The sequence below is a fragment of the Natator depressus genome, chromosome 1 (assembly GCF_965152275.1).
Source record: "Natator depressus isolate rNatDep1 chromosome 1, rNatDep2.hap1, whole genome shotgun sequence".
NCBI lineage: Eukaryota > Metazoa > Chordata > Testudines > Cheloniidae > Natator > Natator depressus.
The window spans coordinates 206,992,650-207,019,428 of NC_134234.1; the positions used below are offsets into that span (position 1 = coordinate 206,992,650).

Consider the following 26,779-nt stretch of genomic DNA (forward strand, 5'->3'; position numbering starts at 1 on the left):
AATTTATGCCCCCCGGTGCACATTAACACATTGTGCAGACAAGCTCTTTAATATGACTACATATACAAGGTCATACACGCAGAGACAAAGAGTGTGTGTCACACAGGCTGGAGAACTGTATCTTGAAAAGCAGTGACTCTGAAAAGGACTTAGGGGTAAAAGTAGATAACCAAATGAACATAAGCTCTCAGTTTAAAGCTCTGGCCAAAAAGCTAATGTGAACTTTGGATGTATAAAAAAGGAAATCTCGAGTAGAAATAGGGATGTTATTATTACCTATGTATATGGCAGGCAGGGGACTACCACCACATTGTTTCCAGTAGTACTGTGTCCATGCCTGGTGTCTGTGCTTCAAAAAGGACACCAAAAATGGGTGAGGGTTTAGCGAAGAACCACAAAAATGTTTTAAGATCTGACTTTCAGTGAGAGGCATAGGGAGCTCAGTCTGTTAAGGTTAAGAGGTGACTTGATCATTGTTATAACAAGTACCTATATGGGGAGAAGATATGTAAGAGCTGAGGGCTTTTTAATCTAGCATAACAAAATTGAACAGCTGGAAATTGAAGCTAGCCAAATGCAAATTGGAATTAGGTTAGGAATAAGTTACAACATTTTAATTTCTGGGAATCAACCAGTGGAAGAACTTACTCAGTGATGTGGTGGATTCTGCTTGATCATTTGAAATCTTTAAATCACAATTTATGGGCTTTATGCAGAAATTACTGTGTGAAATTTTATGGTAATGCAGGCCAGACTAGATGATCACAGTGGTCCCTTTTGGACTTAAAATCTGTCAGTCTATTAATGGAATGCCTCTCTCACTCCTCCAGGTGAGAAGTGAGGGAGATTGGTGAAGGAGTACAAGGTTTGGGGATGGGATCTCACACTGCCGCTGTTCTGCTTCTCTTGGACTGTTGACAGAGGACATAAGTTTACAGAGTTGTCAGTCTGGTACATTTCACCAGCACTTCACTAACAAATATAGGGAAAGAGGGTGAACTTTTAAACCACCTTTCCTCCTTCCAGGTCTAGGCTGATCAGGAGCGAAAACAGCCCTAGTATAATTTAGGCAGGCTGGAACCTGCTTTAAATTACAATTCATTCTCTGGTGCTTCCTATGGGCAGCTAAGAATTTAGCACTGTCCCAGAATTTCCATACTGCTGTGTTGTGACTCTGCTCCGGCTGCCTTGGGATCGTGGCCGAGAGCCACCAAGCTGCAGCTGCTCCTGGCACCCCCAGGACTGCTGCTCAGGCAGCTTCCGGGGCCAGCTGCACTGGCCGCTGCTCGGGCGATCCGGGGCCAGCTGCCCGGGGCTGCCAGAGCAGCAGCCGGTGCAGCTAGCCCCAGGCCACTCCAGCAGCGGCTGGTGCAGCTGGCTGCGGGGCCACCTGAGCAGCTGGCTGCAGAGCTGCTCCAGCAACGGCTGGCGTGGCTGTCCCCAGGGCCAGCTGCTTGGGTGGTTCTGGGATCAGCCACACTGGCCGCTGCAGAACTTCTGGAGGTCGCAGGAAGTCACAGAATCGGTGATTTCCACGACCTCCGTGACAGACATGGAGCCCTATGCATAATACCTAGTAATATGGTGTATACGACTACTATCATATATGTATTGGCTAATACTTCTAATATTTGGATTTCTGTTACACATAACTTTAACTCTGAAGTTCCTAGATTTATAATGCTTGGTTTTGGAATAATTATAACATTGGTCGAATGTTTTTTACCTGTAAGTTATTCATGTGCACTCTCAACATTACTCCATTTTAATATACTTTTGGTTTGGTATACATAAGAATGTATTTACACAAAGAGAGAGACGTTATAAGACAGTGTATATAAAGACATAGGACCTGATTTTCCACTGTTACACCAATCCTATGCTATCATGACTCCACTAGTCAGTCCAATCAATTAAGAGTAATGACAGTCCATTTTAATATCAGAACATCGATGTGTTTGTAAAACCTCTTTGCATTTTAATTAATGTTCTAGTATTCTCTCCTTTATTCCCACATACTAGATCTGGCAGTTCAGCAGCCTGTTCTCCCCTGTTAACAACTGGCAGTTCGGTGATGTTCCCTCCATGTCTGAACACCTGAAGATCTGTCCATTCTACGATGTAGAGCACAAGAAGGATCCATTCTTGCTTGCCAGCATGTGTGGACCCCGAAAGCGGGCTCAAGATAGCTTGGTCTCAACCTTCAGGCATGGATCCTGAATACATCCCCCCAGCTTCCTCCCCCAGGTCTCTCAGAGGAGTACTGGGATCTGGGTTGTAGAGATTATTATGTGGGCACCCCATAAGAAAATTCCCTTTGGAAACTCAAAATCAACCTTTTGCTGTTCTGTTTGGAATATGTTGCATCATTTTCCTTCAGTATTTTAGCAATACTAAAAAAAAAAAAATCAGTACTTTATTCAGCTGATTGCTGATATCACAGGCTTTCTGTTTATTTTTTGTGTTTCGTGCCTGCTCATAAATAGACCCACCTGGAAAAAGCAATGATAAGAGTACTGGTTTATAGCAGGCAGCCTGGCAATCTGGAAATCAGGGAAAAGCTACTGTCACCATACTTTTTCCCTGAGGGAGGAAAGAGCAGCTAGAGTACCTAGTTTGGATGAATCTTATCCCTGTCAGTAAGCAGAATCATCGACGACTACTAGCACACAGAGAAATTCCTAGAGTGTGCATTTGCTAGATTACTTGAAAACTGACAGATGTGGAGATAGCAAGGGTACTGGTGTGCATAGGCACAGGAGAACAAGCCCCAAATTGGTGGATGAATTACAGCTATATAGATGTTTTATCAAGGAGACAGGAATGCATCAAACAGTAACAAACTGGTATTTGAGGGAAAAGGACTTTAGGCCCTGATTCATGAAAGTATCCCCATTCTGGACCGCATTTAAGTGCATGCTTAAAGTAGAGATGGTTGAAACAGTTCAAATAAAAAAATTCTTTGTCAAAAATGACAGCCAAAATTAAAGACCATTTTTTAACAAATTTGCCCTAAATGACACTGTTTTCAATGTCATGCAGTGAGTCAGAAACATTCCTGGCTTCTATGCTCAACCTTCTAAACAATTCTCATTGGCCAGCTGATGCGAAGTGGAATAGCACCATGAAAGTCAGTTTATACCAGCTGAGGATCTGGCCCATTTTACAATTAGTACCTGTCCCAATGGTGTTGGTATTATTTCAGCTCTGGTCTGCTTGCGTCAAGTCCAGAGAAAATTGCCCCGCTAGCTCTCTTTACATAGAGAGAGAGATTATGACATCAGTTTCACCCCCACTCCATACCTATCATCTTGACTCTTCCTTTATTCTGTCCGTGAAAGCAGGTCCTGGAATCAGACTGGAGAGAAAGGGCAACATTTTTAATTTTGGCAGTTCAGGGTATGAATTAGAGAAGAGAACATCTTGACAGTGGTCCCTTTCCCTTCCCTTCATTTGATGCTGCAGGATGTTGTCCCTGTTAACTGGTGACCAGGCACTAGCTAGGATTTAATTAATCAGAAGAGATATGCTGAGCTGGTCTAACCTGGAAGCCTCTGATAAAAGCTTCACTGAAATCGTCTGAGCTAGATCCTGACCTATTTATCTTAGTGAGCACAACATGGATACATTTTAAAGACGGATACCGAGGGGGTTGGCTAGGAGAAGCTGGGCACCTGTTGCTTTTGTAAAACAACTTGTCTGCTATAGAGGAGCTCCAATTGGAAGACTGAATCCAAACCTTCTCTAATACTGAGGACATTTGGATCCAGATCTCATACTTGAATTTCATGGCCTGGCCCCATTTTAGTTGCCTGTTTTATTTCCAAAGAATAAAAGTCACATTCTACTCTGGGTCTTGACTGACAGACTATGTGTCAGTCCCAGTACCCTACACTGAAACTATGGCTTAGGTGAGACCTGGGAAGTATAAGGAATATATTTAAACGCATGAGACAAGCATGGACTTTTGGAACAATAAGTGTTAAGTGGGTTTCCTGAGGAATCCCTGGGGAGTGGTTAATGTAAATTCCACTACAGGAGTTATGTAAAAACCTAGTCCTTTCAAACTATGCCCTGAGGAGCGGGCCATCAGTTGGTGATTGCCTGTTCTCAGAGACTGGAGATCAAAGGCCCAAGCTGTATACAGAAGCAGCTGAACCTTCCAGTTGGAATTCTGGTGCCTGATCTAAAAACCGACATGAACATGTAACCAAGGGGGCAAATCCAGCTGTGAGGTTTGCGAGACTGACCCCTATCAGAATCCCCAACTGGAATTAGGGTGACCACTAATAAGTTATTTATATGCATGTAGGTACTTTTATTCTTTTGTATATGTTTTCTCTGTAATGCTTTTTACCTTAACAATAAATGTGCTTGCTTGGAAAGTGGTGTGTGGTGATTTGTAGCCGCTGGCCATGCAGGCTTTGGCTATGGTTCAGGCGCTACAGCGGCACAGCCACGGGGCTGCATCTGTGCCACTGTGGCATCCAGTATAGATATTTGCTACAACAATAGAAGAGGGTTTTTTCCGTTGCTGTAACAAACCCACCTTTCCGAGAGGTGTAAGCTAGAAGTGGTTAATATAAATTCAACTACCACAGTTATGCAAAATTCTGCCTTTTCAAGCTACCCCCTGAGGAGAGAGCCGTCAACTGGTGATTACCTGTTCCCGGAGACTGGTGACCAAAGGCCCAACCTGTATAAAGAAACAGCTGAACTGTCCAAGTGGGGTTCTGGTGCCGGATCTAAAAATTGACATGAACTTGTAACCAAGGGGGCAAACCCAGCTATGGGGTTTGATAGACTGACCTTTACCAGAGCCCTGAGGATGACCTCTGGTAAGCTTTTAGTGTGTATGTTGGTTCTTTTATTGTTTTATGTATGTTTTCTCTGTGCTGGAAACATTTTCCCTGCATGACCCCATCTTCAGATCTTCAGATGTATTGCTTCCCATGATCGCCGATAGCATGGAAGATGCCATTAAAAATGACATCCTCCATTCTATGTGACCTTGCATGCACCATCTGGGCATGGTTACATCACATAGAAGATGCCATTTTGCTTTACGAAATGGCATCCTCTGTGCAGCATGAACTCGCACATGTATGCTGCATGCAAGGTCACACTGTATGGACAGCACCATTTTACAGAGCAAAATAGCATCCTCTGTGTGGCTTGACCTCACACATATGGTGTGTGTGATGTCATGCTGCGTGGAGGATGTCATGGCCTCCTCTGCATACTCAGGACGGCCACAACCCCATCTGCTGATAGCGCTACTCCACTGTGACCTACAGTTTGGGAACCACTGCAATATAGGCTATATCTACACTACAGATGCTACAGCAGCTACTGCTATGGCGCTGCAGCTGTGCCACATAACATCTAGGGTAGCCACTCTCTGCAGCGACAGACAGGTGTTTCCCTTTGCTGTAGTAAATCCACTTCTCTGAGAGGTGGTAGCTAGATCGATAGGGCTTAGATCAGCTTAACTACATCTCTGAGGGGTATGAATTTTTCACACCCCCGAGTGATGTAGCAAGGTCTACTTAAGTTTTAAGTATAGACAAGGCCACACTGTTCATAGCCCTTAGAGAGAAAGTAAAGCATAAGCACTGACCTTTAGGCAGACTGACTTGCTGGGGATATCACAATGTAAGACAGGGAGCCATGCAGCCTTAAAACCCCTGCAGACAAGGGTCTCTACCCAGAGACGGGTAATGACAGAAGACTTGAGACCTGACTGGGAACTCCTGAAGTTTGCCATGGAGGGGAGGGGAGACAGAGGTAGTTACCATGACGCGCTGACAGAAGTTTCTTCTCATCAGGGAATGGGAATTGGTAGATGTGAAGTAATGGGATTTAGGAAAGGTGAAAGGACAGAAGTCAGAGAGGTCAGGGAGGGAGTGGGGAGGATCAGGAAAGGTGGAGGGGATTGAAGTCAGGAAAGGTAAGTGACTGGGTACAGAAAAGTTAAATGGGTGAGGATGGACTGGAGAGAGGCAGGTGGGGACAGAATTCAGGAAAGGGGTGTGTGAGTAGGAGGGCTTGGGAGAGGTAATTTGAACGGAGATGAGGTCGGGAGAAAAAAGTGGGTGTGGATGAGTGAGTAGTATAGGCTCGACACCTTCCATCACCATATAATTTAGACAGGTTTCCACACCCCCACCATGCCCCATGTTAGTGACTCTCCTTTAGTCCCTCCTCCTAATTTCTTCAATAAGCAGTCTGCATCCCTCAGGAAGTTCCCTCCCACCCTTTCCGGGGCTCTTAGAGATCATTTTTGACCACATGCACATGTATCCACAAAAAGAAAAGGAGTACTTGTGGTACCTTAGAGATTAACAAATTTATTTGAGCATAAGCTTTTGTGAGCTACAGCTCACTTCATCGGATGCATTCAGTGGAAAATATAGTGGGGAGATTTATATACACAGAGAATATGAAACAATGGGTGTTACCATACACACTGTAACTAGAGTGATCAGATAAGGTGAGCTATTACCAGCAGGAGAGAGGGGGGCGGGGGGACCTTTTGTAGTGATAATCAAAGTTGGCCATTTCCAGCAGTTGACAAGAAAGTCTGAGGAACAGCGGGGGTCGGGGGGAATAAACATGGGGAAATAGTTTTACTTTGTGTAATGACACATCCACTCCCAGTCTTTATTCAAGCCTAAGTTAATTGTATCCAGTTTGCAAATTAATTCCAATTCAGCAGTCTCTCGTTGGAGTCTGTTTTTGAAGTTTTTTGTTGAAGAATTGCCACTTTTAGGTCTGTAATCGAGTGACCAAAGAGATTGAAGTGTTCTCCAACTGGTTTTTGAATGTTATAATTCTTGACGTCTGATTTGTGTCCATTTATTCTGTTACGTAGAGACTGTCCGGTTTGGCCAATGTACATGGAAGAGGGGCATTGCTGGCACATGATGGCATATATCACATTGGTAGATGTGCAGGTGAACGAGCCTCTGATAGTGTGGCTGATGTGATTAGGCCCTGAATAGATATGTGGACAGAGTTGGCAAAGGGCTTTGTTGCAAGGATAGGTTCCTGGGTTAGTGGTTCTGTTGTGTGGTGTGTGGTTGCTGGTGAGTATTTGCTTCAGGTTGGGGGGCTGTCTGTAAGCAAGGACTGGCCTGTCTTCCAAGATCTGTAAGAGTGATGGGTCATCCTTTAGGATAGGTTGTAGATCCTTGATGATGCTTTGGAGAGGTTTAGTTGGGGGCTGAAGGTGATGGCTAGTGGTGTTCTGTTATTTTCTTTGTTGGGCCTGTCCTGTAGTAGGTAACTTCTGGGTACTCTTCTGGCTCTGTCAATCTGTTTCTTCACTTCAGCAGGTGGGTATTGTAGTTGTAAGAATGCTTGATAGAGATCTTGTAGGTGTTTGTCTCTGTCTGAGGGGTTGGAGCAAATGCGGTTGTATCATAGAGCTTGGCTGTAGACAATGGATCGTGTGGTGTGGTCTGGATGAAAGCTGGAGGCATGTAAATGGCCCACCTCGATTATCACTACAAAAGGTTCCCCCCTCCCCCACCCCAGCTCTCCTGCTGGTAATAGCTCACCTTACCTGATCACTCTGGTTACAGTATGTATGGTAACACCCATTGTTTCATGTTCTCTGTGTATATAAATCTCCCCACTGTATTTTCTACTGAATGCGTCCGATGAAGTGAGCTGTAGCTCACGAAAGCTTATGCTCAAATAAATTTGTTAGTCTCTAAGGTGCCACAAATACTCCTTTTCTTTTTGCGGATACAGACTAACACGGCTACTACTCTGAAACCATGCTCATGTATGGGGCTGGTGTTCTTCTACTGCTTTTACTCCAATCCCTTAAACATTCTTACATACAACTTATCTGTAACTAGTCTCTGTAGAAACCTCCATTTGAATCCTTCAGGGTCTCCTGGTCATGGTCCAGAGTGCCAAACAAATCTTGAATCAGCAGTCTGGTCTCATGCTTCTCCTCTGCACTGTCCTTGTGATCTCACTCATCAGCAATTATCCCCATGGCCTTGCTCCCATGCATGGGCGATGGGTGAAGCTTTCACTTGGGGAGGCTAGCTCCCTGACTTGCCCCTTCTGCCCATGGCCCTGCCCACACTCCACCCCACTCCGCCCAGACCCCTCCCCCTCCCCACTTGGCCCGCTCTCCCGCCATGCATGTCTCCCTCCTCACTTTCCTCCCCATCCCTGCTCACTCCCCCCCCAGCTCACCGCATGCGCACCCCCTTCTAGCCAAATCCCTGAAACCAAGCAAATGACATTTAAAGAAAACTCCGTTTTTCTGCAATTTCTTTCTAAAGAACATGGAGCATGTTTTCCACTGTGTGCCAGACTGTGTTTGTGAAGACTGGACATGCAGAAGGTACCTAATTAAAAGCACTAAATTTGGGAATAAATTATGCCAGTCACAGATTTTTTGATACGCTGATAGCTGACATGCAGGCATCCTGCAAAATGGCCTTTTCAAGTGCCCCCCCATCTCATTGATCCTGGGGAACATATAATGGCAAGCAGCAGTTAAAGCTAATCGAGAAATCTCTTTTCAGGGGGTAGCCATGTTAGTCTGTATCAGCCAAAAGAACCAAGGAGTCCTTGTGGCACTTTAGAGACTAACAGATCTCTGGCCTCCTTTCTTCACACAAGAAAACAAGGTGTCAGGCCTCACTCTCAGCTGGCATTTGCACCCTGACAGGAAGAAAATGGCTGGAATCAGACTGCAAAAGCTGCCACCTCATTTTCACTTCTTCACACAAACAAAGCTTGAGCTTCCTGTGTTTGTTGTTTCAACAGCAGTAAGCACCACAGGCAATAAATAAGACCTGCCAAGAGGAGTGGCTGCTGCAGCTAGACATTAATCCTGGCAGTAAAATAAAGGCTACTTTAACAACACTACTATCCCCTCACAGAACCAAGAAGGCAAAAAGTCCCATTGAGGCAACATGGTGGTGCCACCTTTATGTACCAGACTCTATATCCCCAGAGATGAAGGAACCAAATCCCCAGGTAGCCCCATTCTCATGAGAAACTGGTCACCAGGCAGATGCAATCCCCCATCCTCTAAAAACAGTTGAGTCTCTTATTCTATGTCTCCTCTCCGCCACTGTGTCCCTCCCCCGTTCCTTCCACACCCCTTCTCCCCCTCCCCCGCTCCCCAGGAGCAGCAGCTGAGCTGGGGAACAAGTGGGGGGTGGGGGCGCAAGGAGGAAACCCATGGAGCAAGTAGGGGGGAGGCTGAGCAAAGGGGGGACTGGGGCCGAACGCGAGTGGGGAGAGGGGGGCGGAGGAGCGTAATTTTTTTGGATGGACATTTAATTTTTTTAACTTGAGAGAGAGAAAAATATATATTTTTTAATATGAAGGAAAAATTTGTTCACCTTGTACATGAGGGAAAAATATTTTTGCATGAGGGAGAAACTTTTTTTTTTTTTTAGAATAAGAGAAAAAAATCTTTTTCTTCACATGAGGGGGAAATATTATGTAAAAGAAAAATTATGGAGGAAAAATTCTTTAACTACAGAAGATTTTTTTAACATGACAGAATATTATTTTTAACATGTTCAGGAAAACATTTTTAACACAAGGAGGAATTTTTTTTTAATACACCACAAAAAAATTTTGTTTTATAGGATGGAATTTTTTTTAACTGATGGAATTTTTTATATGATGGAAAAAATATATATTTTTAACATGCCAGAAAATATTTTTTTCTTTTACATGACTAAAATATAAATTATTCTTTTTTTGCACAATTTTTTGAAAAATAAAATTTGTTTTTAATGCAGAAAGTATTGTTTCAAAAAAATTTTGATTTGTTTTTCAGTTTTTATAAAGAATTTATTTTTCTATTTTTTTTTCAAAAAATACTTTCGTCTTATGACTTCTAACAGAAATCAATTTTATATCTAAATATATATATATTTATTTTTATTCCAAAAGTTATTTTTTTCAAACAGTTTTTCTATCTTTTGCAAAAAAAGTATCAGTTATCTTTTTCTTTTTAATTTTTGATAGTGTACACATTGAATTTTTTCAAAAAAATATTTGTCCTATTTTTTTAATGCAGAAATAGATTTCCTCTGGGACTATTTCCTAGGAACAGCTGATCTATAGGGCAAAGGGGGAACTTAGGGATCCCAGTTACTTGACAAACACCTCCAGGGAGTTAAGTGATGGTCCTTCTCTGTGTATACCATACAGTGCCTCGTCTATCAGCATCTTCATCAGAGGTGGGGATGCTCCTCCCTAAAAGAGTTTCTAGGCCTCACGGATGTTGGGGTGGATCCCAGTCACTCCCAAAAGGGGTAGGTTTTATCCCAGAGAAAAGTTTATGGTCCCCAACTCTCTCATAGGGTAACCAACTACTGCATTCTACCAATTGTCCTAGTGCAGTTATCAAACCTCATTAGTAGCAGTTGAGGGAGTAGATGTTAGTGTAACGATGGCTTTTATATCTTCTCATTATGTCTTGCCTTCCATTTCAACAAAGCGTTCAATTTAGCTGTAAAGTCGGGTCCCAGCTAGTGTAGTCTCCTTCTTTGGGTAACCGCCAGCCAGAAACACATGCCAGAGGCCAATTTCACCCAGAGTACCAACTTCCTTGGGAATACATTGTGCATCAAAGTCATTAGCTACTCTCACAAATATAGACACTCTGTTTGTTGGGGGGTCATCTCACCATCTGTAAATTACGGTATTCCTGACGATTTTCACGGTTCCCAACTCCAGATAGATAGTAGCATCCTCAGTGTTTATGGGCACCTTAGCCGGTATAAGGGCTTGGTTGGGTTTACATAGAACAATTAGCTTACAATGCTCTTTTAAAGTCCAGTAGGGCTCAGACGAATAATCAGAACTTCAATCACATCAAAATTAGATATGAATGCTTTCTTGCTGCAGAAGTTGGGGTGGCAGAGGGAGTCCAGCGGTGCCTCCAAAATGTAATCCACTTCCCCTTTCCTTCCTGAGCTACTCAGGAGCAGGCAACACTCACCTGGTGTCCCAGGCACCTGATATTGTCAACAGTAAAGGAGATCCTCAGTATCCCAATGCTAATGTTGGATAGGTGGGAATCCTGAAGCCACCTCACAGCGTTATAAAGACATTAATCTTGGCGACTTTCCCTGGAGTACTGACTTTTGTATAGAATTAGTACCAGCCCAAACAATACATCAAAAAGCAATTCGTTTTACCTCAACAATTTCACAATGTTGTATTAAAATGAAACATGACGACCTCGGGCATCTTGGGTTGGATAAGACCTATGGGCATGTATGAGACAGATTCTGCTGGCGATGGATGAAGATTGATGGGGAGCAGTATTGTAAGACCTGTGCCCAGTATACACAGTGGAAGATTCTACCCACAAGAGCTGCTCCACTGTTTCATCTTCACAGTGAAGGCCGTGTGGATTTAGTTGATATGGATTTTCTCACAACTGAATCCAATAGCAGAAATACTTGTATTAGTTGTAACTGATCATTTCACAAGGTAGGCACAGGCTTTTCCCCACTACAGACCAAAAAGCCTGCTACTATTTCTAAAACTCCTTGGGAAAACTACTGCGTGCATTATGGGCAACCCAAGTGGATGCACAGGACTTCAAGAGCCGATTAATTCAGGAACTTGTAACTATGGTAGGTGAAAAAAAAACCATCAAAAATCTAGGACAATAGCCTATCATCCACAGGGAGATCCACAGCCTGAATATTTTAATTGGACCCTGCTTAATATGTTGGCAACCTTAAATCTCAAACAGAACTCTAGATGGAGCCAGCATGTTAGCCATCTTGTACATGCTTACAACTGTATGTGAAATGAGGCCACTGGGTATTCTTTGTATATCTTAATGTTTGGACTAGAAGACCTAACTGCAAAAACCTGTACCCTAGGTCAGGGGGCAACATCTGCAACAACACTACCCCTGGCACCAGGTACCTTACCTCCCCTAACCCTAAGTCAAGGGGCCCTACCTGCCCCCAACCCTAACCCTAGAACAGCAGATCCTTCCTAAACCTAAGTCAGGGGCCCTTTTTGCCACAACCTTCACCCTAGCACCAGATGCTCTACCTCTCCTAACCCCAACCTTATGTGATGGAGCTCTGCCTTCCCCAACTGTAACCCTAGTACAGAGGGCCCTTCTTAACCCAACCTTATCCCTAATTGAGGGGACCCTACCTGCCATAGCCCTAATCATAGTAATGGATTCACTACCTCCCCTAACCCTAAGTTAGGGGACCCTACCTGCCACAACCCTAACCTTTGGTCAGGGGACTGCTGTCATGGATCCATAAGTCCGGTACTCTATGACAACTTTGGAACAGTCCCTGAGAGGACCTCTTCAGTGTGCCAGACCCTCTTAGGTCTCACTCTTTCACTAGCTAAGGCACTCAGCTTCACCACCTCCTTGGACCAAGACTCCAGCACTTCTGCTTCACATCCTGAGCTTCCTTCAGCAAGCCCACCTGAGATGGGCATCTGAGGGAGACCAGTACCCCCAAGGGGAGCAATACATGACACCCGTGACCTTCTCAATCTGCAATGACTCTCAGCCAGTGTTGTAAAAGCAGTAGGGTTTATTAGATGTCTGGAACGCAGCATAGAAAGTCCTTGGTTAGCATACAGACCAGAAAGTTACAGCATGGTCCATTCTGATTAGCCCAGAGCTCCTCTGATTAGCCCCCCCTTGGCTTCCCCTCTGTCCCTCTATGCCCCTCTGTCCCAATTCCCAGGTGAGTCACACCTGGCCCCTCCTCAGTTTTTTGTTGTCTATCTGGTCAAACTCGGCTGGCTTCCTGCAGAGGGGTGTGCCATTCATGTCATCAGTTGCTAGGTACCAAATGCCCCAGTGATTTGTTTGCCATTGTCTTCATGGAACCTCCATTAACCTGGACCCCAAACCTGAGGCAACTAGGTGCCATTCACTCCTTTGTCATAGCCTGCCCAAGCATAAAGAGCCTTTTCCAATCACCTAGCTAACCATGCAGCACATAGGGGAAACTGAGGCACCCACAGTATTCATAAAGTACTACAGAAAATTCCCACTACATCACATCACTTCCCCCATCACATCTCTTCCCCCTTGAGACTGAATTGAGAGGAGTCACTTTACCCAGTGACCTGGGGAAGTTCGAACCCACCAATGTTACCCATAGGTGCCACAGCATCTTTCCAAGTTCCTTGGTGGTTGTTCTATAAGGCACATCCATGATCCGTTTAGCACCCTACTAATCTACGGCACTTACTGTTTCCACTACCCAGCTCAGAGCAGTTTCACATCATCCCTTAGGATTGGTCTGTTCGATGGCACTCGCAGGGTGCCCATGAAGAGCTCTCAGCCCTTTTGCCACCCCAAAACCTTTGGGTTTGAAACTGAGCTGGGGTCCTGTCACTTCCTTCTCCCCTCTGTGTGCTCAGGGAGTGAGGAACACAGTGACCCCACATTCCTCCATGTGTCAGCCATCTTAGCTGTAGCCTGGGGTGTCCTTACCCTTGGTTGGAACAGGGAGTGGTCCGGTGTGCATTGGTTTTTAACCCAGTCACATCTCTGGGGCTCTGGTATCCCAACACCTGGCAAGGGATGCAGGGCGCTCCTGCACATTGGCAGGCCCCCTCTGTAGTTGTGTCCTAACCCCAGTGCTGTGTACATGCAAGGAGCCTATCTCCCAGCCTGGGGACAATCTGTTGCCCTCAACCCCAGGACACAGTCACCTCCCAGCCCCTCTTCCTGGAGGGTCATGATTGGGGGGTCTCGGTGAAGAAAACACACCATACCACTCTGACCAAGTGTGTCTGTTACAAGCAGCAACCTTCCAGCTGCTTCACCTTCCTCTGGGCCTATCTCACCACTGGACAAGGCAAGCATGTTTGGCAATCATCCTGCCCTGCCAGTGTCACTGTCTCCCAATGCTCAGCTGGGGTCAGCTACCACTGTGCTCAGCTCTGCCTTTGCTTTCCCAGTGGGGGTGTAGGCAGTGAGCACTGACTGCCTTTATGACAGTATCAAAGACGGTGTGAGTCATCTCTTGTGTGGAGATGGGCAGGGACCATCCCTCCATCCCATTCAGCTACAGGTGTCTGGTTACAGCCAGGTGTCCTGTGCTGTTACCAGCCTTGTTACTAGCCATGGGAAACCCCCCTCCTCCCTGCCAGCCTGCCTATTTGCATGTTCACTGACACCTGCTTTCTCAGCCTGCTAGTTTCCTGGATTCAAATCCTTGACTGTTACAGGCCCAGAGACTGGATCCTGTCTTAAAGTGACACATGCAGTGCAGTTGTAGCCATGTCCGTCCCAGGATATTAGACAGACAAGATGGGACCCTCACCAACAGAAGTTGGTCCAATTAAAGATATCGCCTCACCCACCTTGTCTCTTTAACGTGACACAGTTATTTCCCAAAAGGACATCAAAGCTAATGCCCTGGAGAACCCCAACTACCAGCCACCCTGCTCCCTCCTGTTTCTGCACAGGGATCTGAGACATAAGCGGGGCAAATGGCTTCAAATTTGGAACTTTCACCCAAGTTACACAGCCCTTCAGCATTTGATGGGGTTGTACCACACAAGACCTGACAAGGATTCTCTCTCTACCAGAAACTCTCCACCCCATGAATATCTTCCCATTAACCTTCCACTCCCCTGGGGATCAGATGTGTCTGAGTTCAACAGGACATGTATATTGATGCCTGGAGTTGGAACCCCTCTGGGCTAGACACCCACGGCTGGCCTGTGTCAGCTGACTCATGCTCATGAGGCTCAGGCTGTGGGGCTGTTTCATTGCTGTGTAGACTTCTGAACTTGGGGTGGAGCCCAGGCTCTAGAACCCTGCGGGGTGGGAGGGTGCCAGAGCTCAAGCTGCATCTCGGTCTACACAGTAGTGCAACAGCCTCGCAGCCCAAGCCCCACAAGCTGGAGTTGGCAGGTGTGGGCCAGCCATGAGTTTTTCTTTGCTCTGTAGACATACCTTTAGTCACCAGCGCTGGTGTCCCTGAGCTATGTGACTGCTTTCCTCTGAAAGTTCAGTCATGTAGTTCATTCTAGAGCCTGAGTTACAGGCTGCCTTCCTGGTTGGACAGTGTATGACACAGCCTTTCTGTCCCGGACAAACCTTATTTCAGCAAGCCTTGGGCATTCTGCTCACTTACATTCCGTCCATCTGCAGATATTACATCTCAGCTCTCTGAGTCCCATTGAACAGCTTTGGGTTTCCCTAAGTTCTGGGATGCCACCATGGAGTGGGTCTCTTTCCCCAGCCCCATGCTTAGGCCAGTCCCCTTTGGGTCTCTTTTCATACCAGAACCTGCTGTCCACAAATTCATCAGCCAACCAGCCTGCACTATGCAAATCCATGGGCTTCCTGTCCACTAACCACATTTTAAGGTCCTGAGGACAGATTTCATAAAGTTTCTCTGACCCAACCCGGTTACACAAATCCTCCAGGGTAGTGACCTTAGCTCCCTTACACCATCTCTGGAAATATTCATCTATCACCATGGTGAGTTCCATATAGGTCACACCCCAAGTCTTTTGCACCCCCTGAAACCTTTTCCTATAAGCCTCAGGGGTCAGCTTCAATGTAAGCAGTAAAGCCTTTTTGAATAACTCATAGTCTCTGCTATCAATTCCATTCATCTGGCTGTAAGCCCCTGACTTTGAGATCACATAAGGGGATGAGACAGAGGAGCTAGTCGACAAGGTCAACCTGGTTCAAATTGCAAGCCTTATCAAAGGCAGTGAGGTAGGCATCTATATTCCCCCTCCTTAAACTAGGGTAGCAATTTGGTATCTAGGTTCCTTGTGGAATTAGCATGCTGGGTCTTTCCCCACTTTCCCCTTGGTGGGTCCTCTTGCCCCATAGCTTCTCCATCTCCAGTTCATGCTTTTTCTGCTTCTCCTGCTATTCTTCCATGTGTTTTTGCTGCTTTTCATAGTCCTCCAGCTCCTTCGCTCTTATCTCCAAGTCCCATTGCTTCAAATCTGTCGATTGGGAGCCAGGTTGTGAAGACCCTCCTGCTGGATGGGGAACAGGATCTTGTGGATGCCCTGCTGCTGCCTCTGCTGCTCTTGAACCTTCTTGACTCCCCATTTGGGGTTAAAACCTGCTTCTTGGACTAGTCATCTCTGTCCAGCTGGCCAATCAGTTGCTCTTTGTTGAGCTTCTCAATGCTTAGCCCTTCTTCTCTGCACAGGCTTGCAATGTGCTTCATAGGAAATTGGTTATATGCCATGTTCTTGCTGCTTCCTTTAACTACCCTAGTTTTACCGCTGCCAGTCACTTACTGCAAAATATTCATGGTACATTCAGCAGCCAACCATCCTCTTGGTGCATTCAGGAACCATCCTCAGCTGCCATGTGTCATGGATCCACAGGTCTGATGCTCTAGAACAGCTTAAGAACGGTTCTTGGGAGGATCCCTTCAGTGTGCCAGAGCCTGTACGGTCACATTCGTTCACTAAGGTAAGCCATTTGGCTTCACTACTTCCTTGCACCGAACCTCTAAGCCACCAGCAACCCTGCTACACATCCTGAGCTCCCTTCAGCAAGTCCACCTGAGATGGGCACCTAAGGGAGCAATGCCCCCTCCCAACCTTCACCATCTGCAGTGAGTCTCAGCCAGCGTTGTAAAAGCAGAAGGGCTTATTAAATATCTGGAACACAGCACAGAAAGTCCTTGGTTAGCATAAAGAAAAGAAAGTTACAACATGGTCCATTCTGGTTAGTCCAGAACTCCAGCCAAGTGGTGTCCACCTTTGGCTCCCTCCTCTGTCCCTCTGTGCCCCTTTGTCCAAATTCCCAGGTGAGTGACACCGGCCCCTCCTCAGTCCTTTGTTCCCAGCTGGTCAAACTTGGCTGGCTTCCTGTGGCAGAATGGGCCATTCATGGTCATTAGTTGCTAGGTACCAAATGTCCCGGTGATTGGATTTGCCATTGTCTTCATGGACCCTCCATTGACCTGGGCCCGAAAGCCAAGGCAACTGGGTGCCATTCACACCTTTGTCATAGCCTGCCCAAGAGCAAACAGCCTTTCCCCACCATCTAGTTAACAATGCAGCACATAGGAGAAATTGAGGCATGCACAGTATTCATACAAAATATTACAGGCTTGCAGTTTGGGGGGGGGAATGCGGTTCCCTGCCCACCAAACTATGCCCCTACCACTTTTAAAAGTGGATGGGGGCCAGAGTACCCCTGACCCTCCCAGTTCCAGGACCCCTGCCCAGAAACCAAACCCAAAGTCAGGGGCCCCTACCTGCCATAACCCTAACCCTAGCAAGGGTGTGTGATGGAATGGGAATTTTCTGTAAATATTTTGTATGAATATTGTGCGTGCCTCAGTTTCCCCATATGCTGCATTGTCACCTGGGGTTGAAAAGGGCTGTTAACTCTCTGCAAAGGCCCAGAGATACAGGAGTGAGCTGTCTTAGGTTTGGGGCCCAGGTCAATGGTGAGTCCCTGAAGAAAATGGCCACTCCAATCACTGGGACATTTGGTACCTAGCAACTAACAATCATGAATGGCCCACCTCACCATAGGCAGCCAGGCGCATTTGACCAGCTAGACAACAAAGGACTGAGGAGGGGCCAAGTGAAACTGCCCCGGGAAGTTGAACAAAGAGGACTCAGAGACCAAGTGAGAGTCAAGGGGGGACACACAGCTTGGCTGGGGCTGTGATTAACCAGAATGGACCATGCTGTCACTTTCTTTTCTCACTGCACACCAAGGACTTTCTATGCTGTTTTCCAGATATCTGATAAACCCTCATGTTATTACAATGTGGCTGAGTGCCACGGCAGATGCTGAATGTGGGGGCGCATTGCTTTCTTTCGGGGTATTAGTCTCTCTCAGGTGCCCATCTCAGGTGGACTTGCTGAAGGGAGCTCAGATTGTGAAGCAGGGGTGCCGAAGGCTCCAAGGTTTGGTCCAAGGAGGTGGTGAAGCTGAGTGAACGAGTGAGACCCTAACAGGGTGTGGCACGCTGAGGAGATCCTCCCAGGGATGGTTGCAGAGCTGTTCCAGAGCACGGGACATGTGGATCCATGACAAAGAGTGGCTACCTCCCACAATCTGAGGGAACTGGGATTGTTTAGTTTGCAGAAGAGAAGAATGAGGGGGGATTTGATAGCTGCTTTCAACTACCTGAGAGGTGGTTCCAAAGAGGATGGTTCTAGACTATTCTCAGTGGTAGAAGAGGACAGGACAAGGAGTAATGGTCTCAAGTTGCAGTGGGGGAGGTTTAGGTTGGATATTAGGAAAAACTTTTTCACTAGGAGGGTGGTGAAACACTGGAATGCGTTACCTAGGGAGGTGGTAGAATCTCCTTCCTTAGAAGTTTTTAAGGTCAGGCTTGACAAAGCCCTGGCTGGGATGATTTAATTGGGGATTGGTCCTGCTTTGAGCAGGGGGTTGGACTAGATGACCTCCTGAGGTCCCTTCCAACCCTGATATTCTATGATTCTAACCCTAACCCTAGTACCAGGTGCCCTACTTCCCCTAACCCTAATGCTAAATCATGGGGCCCAGCCTCCCACAACCCCAAGCCTAGAACAGGGTGCCCTACATCCTCTCATCCTAGCCCAAAGTCAGCAGGCCCTTCCTGCAACAACCTTAACCCTAACAAGGGGGCTCAAGGTGCCCCAAACCTAACTGTTAGTGGGACATATCTGCTACAAACCTAACATGAACAAGGGTGCTCCAACTCTCCTAACCTGAATCCTAAGAGGGCCCCACCTGCCCCAACCCTAAGCCTAGCATTGGTTGCCCTTTCTCCCCTAAACCTAACCCTAAATTAAGGTACCATACCTGCTGCAACCCCAACCCTAGCAAAGGGAGCCCTACCTGCCCCAGTCCTAATCCTCCGCATCTAGTGTCCCATATCCAACTGTTGGGGATACATCAGTTAGCTGAGGATAAGAGCTGTGTGACAGTGGGTGCAGAAACACCAGGTCACTGAGAACTAGAATGGGGAAAAGAGATGATAACTAAAAAGCACTTATGGTGCTGGGGAGGAAATCCCATCACTGTTTCTTTAAGGCCTGAGGCCAGGAGCCTTGCAGAGAGGGCATGGCAAGGTTCCCCTCACCCAACCAATTGGGAGGAGTTTTAAGGAAGGGGATCAGCATATATGTTGCCTCCTCCCTCATATCAGGGGCAGACACTCACCACAGCAGGAGAAGCTGCCTGCTGAATGCTCTGAGTACTAACTGGAGAAAAGGAGCCTGTGTCACTTTTGGGAGACTAATAAGAGGTTTTTGTCACCAACTGCCCTGTAACTAGGGTTGCCAACCCTCCCACTTTTGCTGGGAGTCTCCTGGAATCATGCTCTATCTTGCGGAGGCTACTTCAGCCAAACGAGGAGATTTTTGGCACTAACAGTCTGGAGCAGCAGCAGAGCTAAGGCAGGCTCCCTTACCTGCCTTGGCTCTGTGCCGCTCCCGGAAGCGGCCAGCACCATCCCTGCGGCCCCTGCAGGGGAAGGAGGGACAGAGGGTCTCCGCATGTTGACCCCATCCTGAGCAACGACTCCACAGCTCCCATTGGCTGGGAACTGTGGCCAATGGGAGCTGCGGGGGTGGTGCCTGCAGTGAATGGTGACCAGAGACCCCCTCGCCCTGCCTAGGAGCTGCTGCCAGAGGGATGTGCCAGTTGCTTTCGGGACCTGCCCAAGGTAAGTGCTGACCCCCAGATCCCCTCCTGCACCCCAACCCCCTGCCACAGCCTAAAGCCTGCTCCCAAACTCCCTCCCAGAGCCTGCACCCCAACCCCCACCCCAGAGCCCACTCCCCACACCCAAACTCCCTCCCAGAGCCCAATCCCACACCCCCTCCTTCACCCCAACCCCCTGCCCCAGCCTGGTGAAAGTGAGTGAAGGTGGCGGGACAGGGGTCTTTGGGTTTGCTCAATTAGACAGTTGGCAACCCTACCTGTAACTTTGGGGAGTCTTGGTGCTGGGCAGCTATAGTTCAGAGCCCTCATGCCAGCAGCCAGCCCACAAGTATAAGGTCTCACCTTGGTTCTCATCAGCTAAGTCACTACTTGTGACACCAACAGCCCCTCCAGTTCCCAGTCTCCCCAAATCTGTCCTCCCTGAGTTCTTAATTACCAGACACTTGGACTGTTCCCATCAGGTGTGTCACCCCCAGTGCCATGAACCCAGGCACCCAGTATTCAGTTCACTTTGCCATTCACACACTGCACACCGGAGACCTGCTTGGGATAAAAATTAAAAAGATTTATATAATAAAAAAGGTTTATTTAATAGAAAACCCACAGATTCAAAGATGACATAGGAAGGGAAAGCAAATACCTATAAGTTACACAGAAAATAAACATAAAGACACAATCTCAGGCTTTACACCTCCATACTAGATAAAAATTCCTTGTCTAACGCAAGTTACCTATTGCCTTTGAACAGTTTCCCAGCGTACCACCTAGCCACACGGTTGGACCCAGCATTCACAGGCAGCTTCTTGCCCAGAGACTGTCCCTAAGTTTCTGGGTGAAAACCCCAGTTTCAAACCTCCTTTTAAAAAGGCTTTTTCCTCTCTCCCCCCCTCTTCCCCCCTTTCTCTGCTGCTGCATGGTGACCACTCATTATTCAGAGTGGGAGAAATTCCCTTTTGACTTGATGGCTCAGTGTTTTCCAATTAACTCTACTGGCCCATCATTGTCTTTTCCTGGACTGCACAATGGACAGTTAATTGGAGCCAGTTTTGTGTATGCACTGGGCTTGGGAAATGTTCCTCTCTGCAGTACAGTATAGTTGAAGTTGCAGTAAAGGTTATCAGCACAGTTTTCTGTATGCATAAAGACAAATTCATAACCACAGTCTATATACGTAGCTCATAATGACCATCCAGTTTATAACATTACAATCTTTCATAAAAGACCTTACTCGATATACTTTTATAGTACAATAATACAGTATACAATCAGTTGTATCAACTACTAATTTTGGGGGTTTAAACCTCAGGGTGCCTGGAGCCTGATTGTCACAGAGCCACCTGAAGAAGAAACTGGCTACGGTCCTACAATGCAATTCCAAGGAGGAGAGCTGGGGATCCTGTTTTGATAGAGTGACCATTTGAAGGTACAGCCCAAGGGAGCTGGGTGTCTCTTGAACAGGGGAAAAAAAACTGACCCGGACTCTTATGTGGACCCAGAGTGGGCAAGAACTGGGGCAACAAATGAAGTGAGTTACACTTTGTAGAAAGTCGTAATAATTCAGATACCACAAAGGGGTTGCATGTTTTGAACAAAGCTAGTCGGGGTAACTGAAAGAACCCAAGCATGATGATGAGTGGTTCTGTCAATTACCCCAGTCGCAGGACCATGAGGGGTGACAGGGTGGCATGCTGGAGGGCAGCATCCTATGACACAGGCTAGCCTGACATCAATTCTGGTCAAAATAATGGAAAAGTTGACATGGGATTAAGTTGGTAAAGAACGAAAGGATAGGAGTATAATTAATGTCTTTGGCTTTACTGGAAAAAAGGTCTTGTCTGACAAACCCAATTTCATTCTTTCATGAGATTACAAGTTTGATTGAGAAAGGAAACTGTGTAGATGTAACAGATTTAGACTTTTGTAAGGTGTTTTACTTAGTACTGCATGGCATTTTGATTAAAAAATTAGTACTATACAATATCAATAGAGCACACATTCAATGGATTAAGAACTAGCTGACAGATCTCAAAACGTAGTTGTCAATGGGGAATCGTCACTGAATTGGAATGCTTCTACTGGGGTTCCACAGGGATCAATATTAAGCTTGATGCTGTTCAATATTTTCATCAATGATCAGGAAGTAAATATAAATTCATCACTGATAAAATGCGTCGCTAAAAATTGCCAGAGTTGTAAATTATGATGAGGACAGGGCAGTCACGCAGAGCAACCTGGATCACTTGGTAAGATGGACCCATTCAAACAAAATGTGTTTTAATACAGCTAAATAAAAAGTTATATCTATAGGAAGAAAAAATGTAGGTCATACTTATGGAGAGGGGGACTGTCTCCTTGATTTTAGAAGTCATAGGGGACAAACAATGGAACACGATCTCCCAATGTCATGCTGTAGCAAAAAGAACTAATGACATTCTTGGATGTACAAACAGGGGAGTGGTGTAATCACGTAAGAGAAGTCTGGCAGGCAATTTTCACAGACTAGAGTTAAGACTCAGAAGTTATACCAAGGAACAATACAAATTACCAAGAGTTCTTATTACATTTACTTATGATCATCCATTCTTAATTCTTTAATACCTAACACATTTATCATGCTGCCAAAGGTGCACTTGCCTGTAAAGCACTTTTAAGAGTGTTTGAATGGATTGATCCAAAAGGCACATGTTTAGAATATCAAAAGCAATCTCTTAAAGTTATTGTTTACAATCTCTATTAGGCCAACTTGCTTGGACTGATAAGGGAGTTAAAATCTAAAATGTGGTTACTTGAAGTCTCACTAGAAAGTGTAGACTTAGCAAGACAAGGGAGGTAAGATAAAGAGGGTGCACCTATAGGGACACTACACAAAGAAGGCAGAGTCCTGTCGAACCTTATAGACTTAGACATATTGGAGCATAAACTTTTGTGGGTGAATACCCACTTCGTCAGATGCATGTGACGAGAGGAGTTGATCGGCGGGGCAGATGGGAGGCGCTCGGGGGAGGGGGGAGCTGGCTGCTGTTGGGTGCTGAGCACCCACTAATTTTTTTCTGTGGGTGCTTCAGCCCTGGAGCACCCACAGAGTCAGCGCCTATGGAAAGGTTACTCACCTTGTGCAATAACTGCAGTTTTTCAAGATGTGTGTCCCTATGTGCTCCACTTCAGGTGCTCATGTACCCCCATGCACCTTTGATCAGAGAGTTTCAATGGTGGTGCCTGTGTGGCCCTACACATCCTCATGCCCCGTACTGAGGCTATATAGGAATGCACAGGCGATTCACCCTCATTTCCTTCTGTACAGAAAAGCCCTGCAGAGGAAACTTCAAAGCAGAGGGTGGGTAGTGGAGCACCTATAGGGACACACATCTCAAAGAACTCCAGTTATTGCATGTGGCGTGCAACCTCTCCTTCTTCTTTGTGTAGTGTCCCTATGGGCACCCCCCTTCAGGTGACACCTGAACAGTGTGCCCACAGGGAGGAGGGAGCTTCAGAGCAGAGCGTAATATGAAGACAGAATTGCACTGAAAACTGAAGCATCTGATCTAGAGGCATAAACCAAAGCTCAGTGCTTAGAGAAACTATGTACTGAAGTCTAGGTTGCAGCTCTGCAAGTTTCCATGATGGAAGATTCTTGAGTAGTGCCATAGAAGTAGCCCATTCTACAAGATCTCGATCTAACACTCTAGAAGGAGGTTGAATGTTGGCAGACTCATAACACAAGATGATAAACCCAGAGATCCACCTCAAGAGTCTTTGGGTGGAGATTATGGATCCTTTGGATCTGTTAGCAATTGAAATCAAGAGTCTGGGAGACTTTCTGAATTGTTTGGTTCTGTCCAGATAGAAGGTTAACACCCTTCTTACATCCAAGTTATGGAAGACTGATACCAGTCAGCTCTGTGCTTTTGGGGAACCAGGGCGCAGTATCTAGCCTTTCTGACTCATGAAAGACACCCCACCACCACCAGACTCTGCTTGAACCAAAACCGATCAGAGAAAAGGCTTGCAGAGAGCAGTGAAGGGCACTGGGAGACACACCTAGACCCCCCACCCCGACAAGGGTAACAAGATTAAGACAGCTCCATTAGCATACAGAATGAAGAACAGAGACAATTCCCCTAGCCTCATCTGCATGAAAGATGGGACAGGGATTAGCATAAAGAATGAAGAACAGAGAACCGCACTGAACTCTGGGACCAGAAAAGCAGGGAAGCACAGCATCATGGGAATCTCTGCTCCAGATGTTAATGAACATATGCCTGCACACACCCAGCTCAGCAATTATCAGACCAATTCTAGTAATAAATCCTTGATTGATATCCAAAATGCTGAAGCAGCCTAGTTGTATTGTGAGCTCCCTGGAAGAAAACACCACCCATAGCCAAGAGTGATCAGCTCCTATTGTCTAGCCTAAAGAAAACCCTTAAGTCATCAGTTTACCTATAAACAAAATCTAGTGTTCTCCCTTGAACCACTGTATTTTATCTACAAAAATCCCTGCTCACCCTCCAGTCAGTGTCCTGATGCATGGATCCAAACTCTGCATCAGTTTCACTGGGACTCCATCGTCTGACTGCTGGTGCTGGGGGCTCTGCCTGTCTCCAGCACTCAGAACCCTGAGCTGCTACCATCACCTGGGAACCCCGACCAGTTCAAGCTTCATGGAGTGGGTGAGATCCCCCTCTTTCTCTCTCTCTGTTTTCTTTTCTACCTCAGGTATTAATCTTTAATAATGTAACTGTTATATTTGTTTAGCTCTCCTTGTGTAGTTATCACTATTATTCAATAAACAACTTTTACGGTTAAGCTTCTTTCTCTCTCTCTGAACTTTACTCTTTTGTATTTCTTCCCCCATTTACTCTGCAGCAACGCTTCTTTTACATAAGCTAAAGGTCCCTGTAGCACCCAAAAATCCTGTGGGGTTTGCTCATCAAGTGGGTTACTACCAGTACAATTGTGACGTGAAAGTGGGGATAGGGACATGTTAAACCTGTGGCATACTGGGGGGGTGCAGCTGAAAGTGCTGCTCAGCTCAGCCCAGCCTATTGAGACCAGGGGCACATAAGGGTGACAGCTTGAAGGTGCTGCTTAACCCAGCCCCTTGACTACAGGGACACATGAGGGGATCAGCTTGAGAGCACTGATTGACCCGGTCTGCTCAGACTTGCTCTGTTAGTGGTGTGTGTGTATGCGTGTTCATCTATTCCTAGGGCTGGAGGAACCTAGTCCTGGGGAACCTAGGTCCTGCAGGATAGCTCCATTGGGAGGGGACTTGCAGAAGGAAGGAGTAGAGCGCCATATGAACACACAAGTGACATAAGCGGTACATTAATAGAATTACAGAACACCCCCTGCCCCCCCAGAAGAGTAACCCTAATAAATGAGCATACCCCAAAGTAACGGGCACATCTGGTAACAAGACAGCTTCCTGCCTAGTCTAATATGGTTTGGGGGGCAAAAACTGGAAGATGAATGGTCTGGTTAATATGAAATTCAGAAGATACCTTAGGCATAAATTTAGGATGTGAGACTTTTTCCTTGAAAAACATTTTAAACGGGGGAATCTGCCATTAAAGCCCCCAGTTCTCCAACCCTTCTGGCAGAAGTGATGGCTCCCAAGAAAGCTGTTTTCATGGACAGCTGATGCAGCAATGAACACGTAGCTAATGACTCGAAAGGGTTGTTTCCTAAGGCAATTAAGGAAAGAGTTCAAGTCTCATATTTGAGTAGGTTCTCTAATCTGTGGGAAAAGATTCATCAGTCCTCTGAAGAATCTTGACATTATGGGGTGGGAAAAAAATGAAAAGCCTTCAACAGGTGAATGAAAAGCTGTTATAGCTGCCAAGTGCACCTTGACAGAACTCATAGTGATGGTGGGAAGGGCTTGAACAAATTCTGGAGGGGTCCTTCTGCTGACTGAATGACTCCAGAACTCCACATGGAACAGACACCTGCTTTTCCAGATTGTGCTTGTTTGGTACATAAACTGTCCTGAATCTCCCTGGAAGAACTGAAGATGTAATCTGGTGAGTTGGGTTATGAAGATACACGCTGCCTTATGACATAGCACTCAAAGACAGTTTCTTGCCAAGATTTGAGGATTTATCGGAATCCTTAAAATTAGATTTCTTAGGCTCACAAACCTACTTGTAGGCAGGTAGACCTTGGCTGTCACAGCATCCAGAGAAGTTCCTATGAAATTTGAGTCAAAGCAAACTTTTTGAGATTGAGTTGGAGGCCTAAATTGTGAAACAGAGATCTTGTTGCTTGTACTGCCAATAGGACTTCTGGTAAGATTGACCTCTGAATAGCTAATTGTCAAGATAAGGGAAGACAATTATCCCTAGCTGACATAGGTGGGCAACTATGACAGTCATGATCTGTGAGAATATCCTTGGAGCACAGGAGATGCCAAAAGGGAGCACGCAGTACTGAAAGTGATCGTGGTCAACTGTAAAACAAAGCAATCTCTCGTAAAGAAGGAAAAATTATGACATAGAAATACACATCCTGAACGGCGAGAGCCCCAAACAAATCTCCAGAACCTAGGGAGGGAATTATAGCTGCAAGGGTCATCAGCCTGAATATCTGCTGTTTTGCATAGTTGCTTAGATATCTGAGATCTAATATTAGTCTCCATCCTCCATTCTTTTTGGGGACCAGAAATTACTTGGGATAGAAACCCTTTCCCTTTTGCTGCACTGGAACTGGTTCTATGCCCCCTAAAAGCAGAAGAGAGGCAACTTCCTGTCTCAGCAACTGATCATGAGATGGGTCCCTGAAAAGAGATGAGAAAGTGGGTAAGAGGCAGGGATGGAAGTGAAATGAATGGAAAAACTGGATGTTATGACCTCCAAAACCCATTTGGCAGAGGCTATTCTCTCCCATGCCCGTTGGAAATGGGAAAGACAGTATCCAAAGGGAGGTTGGAGGGATAGTGCGTCAGTAGATTCCCGTGGAGCAGATGGTTCAGCCCTCAACAAAGCTATCAGGACTGGCATTTAGACCAGTGATTTTCAAACATTTTTTCTGGTGACCCAGTTGAAGAAAATTGTTGATGCCCGTGACCCAACGGAGCTGGGGATGAAGGGTTTGGGGTATGGGAGGGCTCAG

The 26,779-nt window shown here is 46.1% G+C and overlaps 2 protein-coding genes across 2 annotated transcripts in view; one reads left to right on the plus strand and one right to left on the minus strand.

Annotated features, from left to right (window-relative positions):
- FBXO40 (F-box protein 40) overlaps positions 1-3,715 on the plus strand; it is a 32,378-nt gene extending 28,663 nt beyond the window's left edge. The window contains exon 4 of the mRNA XM_074975342.1: positions 2,023-3,715. Within this exon, the coding sequence (XP_074831443.1) occupies positions 2,023-2,220 (198 nt within the window). The 3' untranslated portion in view covers positions 2,221-3,715. The remainder of the gene's footprint in view (positions 1-2,022) is intronic.
- The window catches only part of VAMP1 (vesicle associated membrane protein 1), a 79,609-nt gene continuing 56,168 nt past the window's right edge, over positions 3,339-26,779 (minus strand). The window contains exon 5 of the mRNA XM_074975369.1: positions 3,339-3,358. Within this exon, the coding sequence (XP_074831470.1) occupies positions 3,354-3,358 (5 nt within the window). The 3' untranslated portion in view covers positions 3,339-3,353. The remainder of the gene's footprint in view (positions 3,359-26,779) is intronic.